Here is an 11,087-nt window from a genome sequence, read left to right on the forward strand (position 1 = left end):
CTGGAATCGGTTGATGGGTATCAGCGTGGGGAAGGTTCAGAGTGCTATGGTCCTTGAGTCGGCGCACTGCGACTGGGATCTTGGATGGCCACGCTGGTACGAAGGAAATTTGGTCAATGCCTTCAATTATCTCCAACAGGCTGGCAATTGTATCTGTGAAGAATTGTTTCGTGAAATAAGATGTTGGTTAATTTGTTATGGTTAATTTGTTAATAAAATGGCCATGTGGCCAATTTTTACTCCAAAATGGATGTCGCCTGGTTATTTATAAGTTAAGGTATATTTTGGGTAATATGGCAATTGGAGGTTTATCTGACTTACTATAGTCAAGATGCTACAATTAAATCTATGGATCACATCACGTTTTTTGCCCTGCTAAGAGTTGCCTGTTCACAAACATCCAAGAAAAACATATACACCAAGACATAGGGAGAGATTTACTAAAGCTGGTGTACTCGAAATCTGGTGAAGCTGTGCATGGTAGCCAATCAGCTTCTAACTTCAGCTTGTTCAATTAGGCTTTGACAATAAAACCTGGAAGCTGATTGGTTTCTATGAAGAGATGCTTTAGATTTTGCACTCTCCAGTTTTAGTAAATAACCCCCATAGATTCAGAAACACTGGCATTGAAAACTTGATACCTTTACTGTTTCATTTTATAGTGGAGATAGAAAGATGAAAGTGAAAACCTAATAGTATAATCTCTATAATACTCTAGATACTGATAACTGATCTATAATGTCAAGTTATGTACATGCATAGTACAATACTCACTCTCACTTCAGCTCGAATCTCCTAGGTCAGGGGTCTCCAAACTTTTTAAACAAAGGGCCAGTTTAGTGTCCTTCGGACTTTACGGGGGCTGAACTGTGGCCAGTGTGAGTAGAAAATGTCCCGGCATCAGTGGGAGTAAAATTGCACCATCATTAGTTTTAACATTTTTGGTTTTAGCAGGAAGAATAGTGTCCCATGGTTGGTATCAATGGAAGGAATAGTGCCCTGTCCATGGTGTCAGTGGGAGGAATAGTGCACCATGGTTGGTATCAATGGAAGCGATAGTGCCCCTTTAGCGGTGTCAGCGGGAGGAATAGTGCCCCATCATTGGTCTCAGCAGGAAGAGTAGTGCCCTATCGATGGTGCCAGTGGGAGAAATAGTGTCCCATTAATGGTGTCACTGGGAGAAATGGTGCCTCATCCTTGGTGTCAGTTGGAGGAAAAATGTCCCAAGGGCCAGATGGAGGCAGGTAAAGGGCCGCAGTTTGAAGACCACTGTCCTAGGTGATCCTGAGTGGAAATTCACCACACCTCATATCCCAGAAGGATGCATAACCAATCACAAAGGAGAGCGCATGCTCTGTTCCCAACTTGCGCATTCTCTGAAACGCGTTGTGGTTCCCTGCTCTCTTCCTATTCAGCTGACGTCAAACGTCAGTCCATGAGTCTTCGGTTCAGCCGCCACTTCCATCAACGGACTCAGCCGGTTTCTCCCCAGCTTTGTGCGGCTATCGCAGCCTGGATTTGAGGACACTTCTGGATGCACCTCTTGACTCTGAACCCTATACCAGCTAGGACATTGCTACTGTCCCGTCCTAAACATCGCTTAATTTACCTCTATGTAAGTGTTGTATATACTAATTTGCTATTACATTAAAACAGATCACTCAGAGGCGCTTTTTCTGTTTGTTTTCTCTCCATGTGTATCCTGAGCTGGCTTCGACCCTGAGAAGAGCTGCCCTGAGTACCTGTCAGCAATCCTTATTGGCTTTGAAGAGCTATTCACACGAATTACATAGTACAATTTATGGACTGGAAAATTTGTCTTTGGACTCTTTGTCTTTTGGACTGCCCACTTGCTGTATACATAATTTTGTGTTTGCTGTTCTCTCTTTTTATATATACCTTCCTAGTGATTTTCTATGCAGACACCCTGAGCGCTGCTACCCATTGCAGTTTTACAAAGCGGAGCACGGCTTGCACATGTGCATTTTGAGGCCAGCTGTGAAGCCACAGGGAGTCATAGCCAACTTCCCTTAGTAAACATGCCGACATGCATCATGCCTTTAGTAAATCAGGGCTATAAAGCATGCTTCTGTATAAAGACTGCTTCTTCATGACATAGACAGCGTCGTTTTTAAAGTGGTCCTGAAGCACAAAGAGGTATAAACTGGATCAACTGTGAGTGTCTTAGCAATGTCCTACAAACAAGGTAGGATGGGATGATCGAAAAACACACAAAATCTCCTGCGCTCTAGTGTTTCGCCAAACCGGGTACAGCAGTGTAGTCTAACGGCAAAAATCAGGAGTCTTGCAGCCCTCCACAGAACAAAGGGTGTTCATATGGCTAAAACGAAACAAAAAAGAAAAGGAGGGCGCACCGACCTTGTGCATTACCACTTAAATTTTTTTTTATTAAAACAGAATAAAAAGCAATGGTCCTACTCACAAGACACTCATAAATATGCGCTTTTCAGACAACTGGACTGGGCCTCGCGACACCTGCCAGTGGAACTTCAGACATCTGAACGGCTGACGCGTTTCTGGGGCGTACCCCCTTCTTCAAAGCCTGGATGGTCCGTGATCATCAGGCCCAGTCCAGTTGTCTGAGGATTTTCTTTTTTGTTAGGATGGGATGATGCCATCTTTGGGAGTTTTTTTATAGGCTTAGGAAGCTACATAAGTATCCTACACTTATACATACCTCCCAACTTTCTGAGATGGGTATGAGGGACACCTATCAGCAAAAGTATGTAGGCATAGGACACGCCCCTTGCCACGCCCCATTAAAGGAGAATTGTACAAAAAAAATAAGATTGGTTAAACCCACAAGTGCTTTTTTTACCACTACTATTCCTTTATATTGGCTTTTGGAATTTACAAATGCAGCAATTTAGAAATCAGATGAAAGGTTTAGCACTGGGAAACACTTTTTGATAGATAACAAGTGCATTTTATATACATCTGTATAGATCAGACCAAAATGAGGGACAAATGAGGAGAATGAGGGACAGAGGGACATTGCTCCAAATCAGGGACAGTCCCTCAAAATCAGGGACAGTTGGGAGGTATGCTTATAGCAAGGGCAACATCCAACTTTAGTCAAAACTTCACTGTTTGTTTTTACCTGCATAGAAAACAGCAGCAGGGCGCATGAGTTAGTGAAGTGAATGACCAACGCTTTAATAAATATACACACTAAGGCCTCGTACACACGACCGAGTTTCTTGCTGGGAGATATTTTTTTGCCGAGGAAACCGGTTGTGTGTACATTTTCGTCGAGGAAACTGTCCAGAAACTCGACGAGCCAAAAAGAGAGCAAGTTCTCTATTTTCTCGACGGGAATGGAGAAACTTGCCTTGTCGAGTTCCTCGACAGCCTAACAAGGAACTCGATGAGGAAAACGATATGTTTCGCCCGTCGAGTTCCTCGGTCGTGTGTACGAGGCTTTACACTTTGAGAGGTTGAAGTTTAACTAGGTTACAGCTAATGGTGAAAAGGCAATGTGTAGACGGTGATCCTGAGTGCCTGATCAGGCAGCTGCTGTTCACTCAAGTCAGACCCATATGATGGATGGATGGATGGCCGTCAGTGTCTACAGCCATATCCCATTTAACTCAGAGAGACCAAGCAATGTAAAATTCCTTCATCGAGCCAATTGACTTTGAAATGCCTTGTCCCAAAAATCATTGTATAGGTTGACTCCCAGTTTTTTTGGGCCAACATAATTAAGCTTTGATTATTTGGGTTTTTGTGTGGACCTTTAAGCATCCCTTGTGCTGTTCCAGATCTATCCCCTGGGGTTGCGATTGGTGACCGCACTCATCCTAACCCACACTTTGCTATTATTAACCTACCACTTTTAATCCATGAAGAAAATGCATACTCCTTGTGAGTTGAAACGCGTTACCCCTGAAGAAAAATAATACTCCTTGAGAGTTTGAAACAGATTACCCCTGAAGAAAACGAATACGTCTTGGGAGTTGAAACATGTTGAGGCTCATTCCTTCAATATATGCACTTGTTATGTGCTAAAGATTTGTAATTTGTGGTGGTTTTATTCTTTGCTCTATATTTATCATATGGCAATATGATGACCAGATTTTCTCTGTATTCGGCTTTTTTTTTAAACATATAATGTAATTATACCATTTGAAGGTTTATAGAATCATTTTCATTGTGCTTTAACTTGGATGCCTAAAAAGTGTTATTCCTGTTTCCAAACCTAAACAGAGAGACCACGCAACGTCACAACGAAGCGCAATGTGTTTCAGGGGCTCAGCCCCCTTTGTCAAGCAAGAATGGGATTATGCCATCTTTATGAGTTCAGACATGCTTTGGGTGGTATGGCCTACACCTATAGCAAAGGCATTATTTAGCTTTGATCAAAGTTGCACTGATTGTTTTTATCCACAAGCGACCCTTACCAGCGCAGGCAGTTTTTTGTTTTTTTTGTTTAGGTGAACTAACCTTTTAACAGTCACTGAATCTGGTAGGATGCAGCCACTGCTGGGCAAGCAATTTTCCACTTGGCTTGGATGATTTTTAAATAGATATTGTTGAGTCAGGTGTTGCTTGTAGGGCCACCCATGACTTACATTTCAGCCAAATCAGCAGAAATTAGACAAAATTTAAGCCGTCTATGACTAGATTAACATACAGTAGATATACAACATGCTACACTCCAGTCAAATGTGTTTGTTGGCCAAGTAATAAAAGCTGTCACTTTCATATAAGATGTGTCCTGAACAGGGCCAATCAGCCCTATATGCTTACTACGCAAGCTGCGTAGGGCCCCGCAATGTACTCGAGGCCCCCTCGTGTCCTTCTCAATACACGTAAGCAGGTAGCGCCCGCCCTGAGCTATTCATTTTTACTGTCTGACGCTGACCGTGTCCTGTCGAAAAAATTCCCCCGGCAGATAAGGACCCCCCCCCCTGTACTGCGCGGCGCGGCACTTGCGCAGTACGAACCTGAACTGAGCCTCTGAAAATAGCCGAACATGTAGAGCTGAGACGAGTCAGCTCTAGACGGCAAGCCACGCGCCGTGCCTGCGCAGTATAGGGGGGTCCTTATCCTTTGGGGGGACTTATTCGGCAGAACACCGGAGGCTGCTGAAACTTCCCCTGCAATTGAACTGGGAAAAAGTTAAACCAGTTTCAGGGCTCTGCACAGTGCACAATGTAATTATTATTGCAATAATAATTAAATGTAGCTATTTAACCTGTAATTCAGATGCTATTTATTAAAGTGCATGGGAGAAAATGAGGCCATTAGGAGCCAGAGATGAATACATTGAAATGAAAATGAACACTTCTCGCTGCTAGTTGACCTTCGTTTTATCGTGGTTTTTATTAGGCTGGTCAGATGGTAATTACTAGGACGTGAATCATGGGGAAAAGGGAATATTTCTGTAATGAATGATTTTTATTATTTAGCTCTCGTTTTCCCAAAGACTCCGGTAAGTGCACAGGTTGGCTTTTTGTTTATTTTCAGACCAAGAAATATTGATTGTGGATATTTTAGCGGCAGCTGAGTTATTGGTGTGCAGGGGGTAGCAAATAGGCGTTAAAAAGCTTGTTATATGTTTAAAGCGGTTGTATAGTCCCAGAATTTATTTATTTTTGTCACCTGTAAGGCAAAAGGCATAATGAGCTAGTATACACCGCATACTAGCGCATTATGAAATACTTACCTCAGGTAGAGGGCCCCTTAGCAGAATTTTGCTTAGGGCCCCCGGGAGGTCAGGATCGCCACTGGTCCTGAACTAATTTATATTCCATTGTATTAATAAATTGGTTATTAGACTTTCTTCCTACAATCTGAGTTCTGCAGTGCAGCTTCACTTCCAACAAAAATAAGAGGATGGATAAACCCGTACAATCGCCGGTGACTTGTATAAACAGCACAGAGTTCCAGTAGAGAAGGAAGTGCCCTTCTAACCTTGTGTATAAAGCTTTATCTCGCCCTGACGTGACTATTGATTTTCTTGCTGGCCTCAGTGCTCAGCCTAAATAATGAAGTGGTGGTAGTCAAGTGATTTTCCTTAGCCGTATTTCTTTATGGGAGAACAGAAAATTGGAACACTTGCTGGACAAAATAGTCATTGTTTTACATACCAATTCTTGTTAAAGACATTACATAACTGTCCTTGATAAAACAACAGCGGCCTTGTTTTGCGAGATGTTCAGCCAAAAAATGATATAAGAAATGACCAGCTATTCTGCGAGCTTTGGCTAAAATCCCATAACTCAATTTAAAGCTTAAAGGATTTTTTTTGACATTTGCGCTCTGAAGATGCGTGCCTTGTCTGTTGCTACTTTTATTCTGGCAGCAGCCTACTGCTGGGATCACAGGGTTAACTAAGTGTCCCAAGGGGATTCATACCCCCCCCCCCCCCACACACAACCAACCCCCTCCTTTTCATCTTGTATTGCCTTTTTGGTTAATTACTTTAATTGAATTAGTATAGGTGCAAAATCTTTCTGTTGGCTTGTATCATTTATCATCCAGGCCCTTTACGGCTCTTTCACACATGTGGACCGTATGTCCGCTTTTCCATCCATCCGTTTGCGGATGAAAAAGGGACATACATTGATCCCTATGAGATTGCGGGTGTCAGCGGGGGAACATCTGCTGACACCCGATCTCATCCGGGTCCGCAATCCTCCGATTCTGCAGATGGAGGAAAACCCTATTTTTCAATCCGTCTGCGGATTGGAATGGGTGAACATGGACAGACGGTCCGTGTTCAACCGATCCCCCCATAGGGGAGAATGGAGATCTGACAGGGCGGTCCCTGCACAGTGTGCGGGGACCGCCCTGTCATCCGCCGGCTCAGTGGGGATCAGCCAAAACTTCCGGCTGACAAAACCAGGTACTCGCTCCCCCCACTCCTCCGGAAATGTGTCACATGTGACAGCGGAGGAGGGGCAAACAAGCTGGGCTTCTCCTTTTGGGTGGAACTCACTTAAAACGGATGTTCCGCCAAAAAAAATTATTAAAAGCCAGCAGCTACAAATACTGCAGCTGCTGACTTTTAATATTAGGACACTTATCTGTCCTGGAGTCCAGCGGCGTCCGCAGCAGATGACGAGCGATCGCTCGTCACCCTGCTGCTCCCCCCTCCATCTACGCTGAGGGAACCAGTGCGGCTTCACTGCCCGGTTCCCTACGGCGCATGCGCGAGTCGCGCCGCGCCCGCCAATTGGCTCCCGCTGTGTGCTGGAAGTCGAGTGTTCCCAGCACACAACGGGGGGGCGACGGGATGTGACGCAATGCCCGTCTTTTGCCGTGAATGCCGGGCCGGAAGTGGGTGCAAATACCGATCAGCTGGACTTCACTTTAGGGTGGAGAACCGCTTTAAGGGCTCTTTCACACTGAGCGCCCGTTCAGGTCCGTCTGTCAGGTTTTTTTGCGGACCTGTACGGGCGCTCCGTGCTCCTCTATGGAGCCACGGATGTCAGTGGTGACATCCGACCCGCTCCGATCCGACAAAGTGTGACGGAGGAAAAACCTACTTTTCCTTCCGTCTGGCGGATCGGATGAACACGGACATATGGTCCGTGTTCATCTGATCCCCCCATAGGGGGGAGCGGAGAAAAGACAGGGCTGTCCCTGCACAGTGTGCGGGGACCGCCCTGTCATCCGCCGGCTCAGCGGGGATCAACGGAGCGATCCCCGCTGAGCAAGCGGAGGTGCACGGGGCGGATCATTACTGAGTGTGAAAGAGGCCTAAATGTAAAAGACTGCTGAATTTACACTGCTTCACTCACTAATGACAACATAGAGAAACACTGATTGCAGTTCCAGCATTTGCTCTACATTAATTCACTGCCATCCTGCTTAGGGTCACCATACACATTACAATCTGTGCATTTTTTGCACAAGCAACTTTGGATTTACCAAAGCTATGGGGGAGATTTACTAAAACTGGAAAACTCTGAATCAGGTGCAGCTGTGTATGTTAGCCAATCAGCTTCAAACTTCAGCTTGTTCAATTAGGATTTGACATTGAGGCTGGGTTCACACTACTACACTACTTTCATCCTACTTTGCTCTGTGTTCAATGTTTCCCTATGAGAGCGTCTTGTAGCGTCCTACACAAGTCGGTCCGACTTTGAAAATGCTCCCTGTACTACTTTTGGTCCTACATTGATCCTACTTCAGGCCCATTGAATATCATTGAAGTCGGAGCAAAGTAGTATCCTGTTCATGAAAGTAGGATGGATGTAGGACCAATGTAGGATAAATGTAGGACCAATGTAGCAGAGCAAAGTAGGATGAAAGTAGTGTAGTAGTGTGAACCCAGCCTCAAACCTGGAAGCTGATTGGTTTCTATGCAGAGCTACACCAGATCATGCATGCTCCCATTTTAGTAAATCTCTCCCTATGTGAAATAAGAACTATCCAATCAGGCAGACCCTTGTGCTATAAAAGATCCAAAGGAGATTGTACAACCAGATTGTAATATGTATGTTGAGTTTTATGTCAGCGATTCCCTTAGGCACGCTAAGGCTTAATTTACACGGGCGTACTAAAGCGTGTACCCAATGCGAGGGCCGTGTTTTCCCAGATTGGGATGCACGGGTGTTCCGTGCATTCGCATGCAAGCATTCTCATGTCAATGGGGATGCAGCCATTGCATGGACACAGTTGCTGCTCCCAATTCGACAGCTATGCGAGGGTACAGCTCTGAATGCAGACAGGACGTTCCTGGCTGTACACCCGCATCTGCACGGCTGTCAGATTGGGGGGAGCAGCTAGGTCTGTGCAACTGCTGCATCCTAATTGACGTAAATGGGGTTGCCTGCATGGTGATGCACGGAACACTCTGTGTGGGTAAAAATGGACCTCAGACGGGTGTATGCGAAAGTACTACTATGTGAGATATCAGTCTTGCATGAGCACACTTTATTCACACCTGAAGATGTCTTTCAAGACAGACACTGACAATGAGTACGAAGACTTGTATACAATATACACTGTTGCAAATGTGCATTATGTGAATAATCTACAAGCAGGGGCAAATTGACCATTCGGGCACTGCCCGAGGGCCCCATCAGGGTTGCCAGCCTCAGTAAAACCAGGGACAGTATGTCAAAATCTGTGGGTTTTTTTTTCAAAATCCCAATATTATAGCTTCCCCGCCTCTCCAGTAACTTTTCAGTGTGTGTATGTGTATTCTGTGTGTATGTATACTGTGTGTGTATATTGTGTCTGTGTATGGATACTGTATGTGTGTGTATATACTGTGTGGCCCCATAATCTCCTATTGCCCGGGGGCCCCATAATCTCCTATTTCTGGGGGCCCCATAATCTACTCATTGCCCGGGAGCCCCATAATCTCCTATTGCCTGGGAGCCCCATAATCTCCTCATTGCCCGGGAGCCCCATAATCTCCTATTGCCCCGGGGGGCCCATAATCTCCTATTTCTGGGGGCCCCATAATCTCCTCATTGCCCGGGAGCCCCATCATCTCCTATTGCCCGGGGGCACAATAATCTCCTATTGCTGGGGGCCCCATAATCTCCTATTGCCCGGGGGCCCCATAATCTCCTATTGCTGGGGGCCCCACAATCTCCTATTGCCCGGGGGCACAATAATCTCATAATCTCCTATTGCTGGGGGCCCCATAATCTCCTATTGCCCGGGGGCCCCATAATCTCCTATTGCTGGGGGCCCCACAATCTCCTATTGCCCGGGGGCCCCATAATCTCCTATTTCTGGGGGCCCCATAATCTCCTATTGCCCGGGGGGCCCCATGAGTTGTCAGTCCGCCCCTGTTTACAAGAATGTGTTCATGTTAATTATGTACACATGACATAAATAACCGGCGCTATCTAAGGACACCATGAAGTCCTTAGCTGCCTCCCAGGAAGTTTAATCTGCACAAGAATTTATAAATACAACTTCCAACCGCAACAGCAGATCCCTTGTGGCAAACGGCGTACAACTGACAAAATACATACGTTGCAAAAGGTAAAAAAAATAAAATAATGAAAAGAAAAATTGTGTGGAATGGAGCTGTACAGCTGTTTGCCAATCTACCCCACTGTGTAATAACTACTACATCCTACTTTAATTACCAAGCACAGAACATAACAGAGATTCATTAGATAATAAAAACAATGATTAGAAGTATTAGGCTGACTTACCCCGGAGATACTGAAAAAATCCTGTAACTAAATTCACCGAAGTAACCTTCCGGGTACCAACTTCTCTGTACAAAGCCATGCTAGCCCACCCCAATCTAGGAAGATCTCAGCAGCTCTGCGTCCCTTGTCCTTACAAAAAGCCATTAATCCCACAAAGCATGTTCCAGTGTGTGATTCAGTTTTATCATATGAATCCCATCCACAGGGTTACTGGCAGGCAGCTGTTCTGTCATAGTGATCTCTGCTCCATCCCTGCCACCATTGTGTCTTCCTGATGTGCAATTCCATCTTCCCAAAGGACAGCCAATCCGTTCGGAGGAATCAGTGTGATGTCAGCAACCTAGTTCATCTATCCTGAGCTCAGGACAGCCCAAGGAAAACAAGCTGTTACGCTGAAGCAAGCAATTTTCTGCACACATCAGATGATGCTGCTTGTAGTGTATGGAGGGGATGTCATAGGAGGTAGGAGCTATAGGTTTTCACTTCTCAGTCCTACACAAATCAATATAGCGCTATTCTGAATGACCCAATATACACATAGTACTATATATATATATATATATATATATATATATATATATATATATATATATATATATATATATACATACACACACACACACAGTAATATATGAATAAAAAAATATATATATATATATACAGTATATATATATATATATATATATATATATATATATATATATATATATATATATATATATATAAATATATATACACACATACACATACACACACACACACACACACATACACAAACACACACAGAGCAATATATGAATAATAAAATAAATATATATATATATATATATATATATATATATATATAATTTTATTTATATATTTATATATATATATATATATATATATATATATATATATATATATATATATATATATATATATACATACACACAG

At 44.0% G+C, this 11,087-nt stretch overlaps 1 protein-coding gene across 1 annotated transcript in view; it reads right to left on the bottom strand.

Annotated features, from left to right (window-relative positions):
* Positions 1-10,453, bottom strand: part of SYNE1 (spectrin repeat containing nuclear envelope protein 1) — a 595,717-nt gene extending 585,264 nt beyond the window's left edge. Inside the window, exon 1 of the mRNA XM_040350885.1 lies at positions 10,152-10,453. Coding sequence (XP_040206819.1) covers positions 10,152-10,230 — 79 coding nt within the window. The 5' untranslated portion in view covers positions 10,231-10,453. The remainder of the gene's footprint in view (positions 1-10,151) is intronic.
* Positions 10,454-11,087: the final 634 nt, after the last annotated feature.

This window comes from Rana temporaria, chromosome 4 (assembly GCF_905171775.1).
Source record: "Rana temporaria chromosome 4, aRanTem1.1, whole genome shotgun sequence".
Classification (NCBI taxonomy): Eukaryota; Metazoa; Chordata; class Amphibia; order Anura; family Ranidae; genus Rana; species Rana temporaria.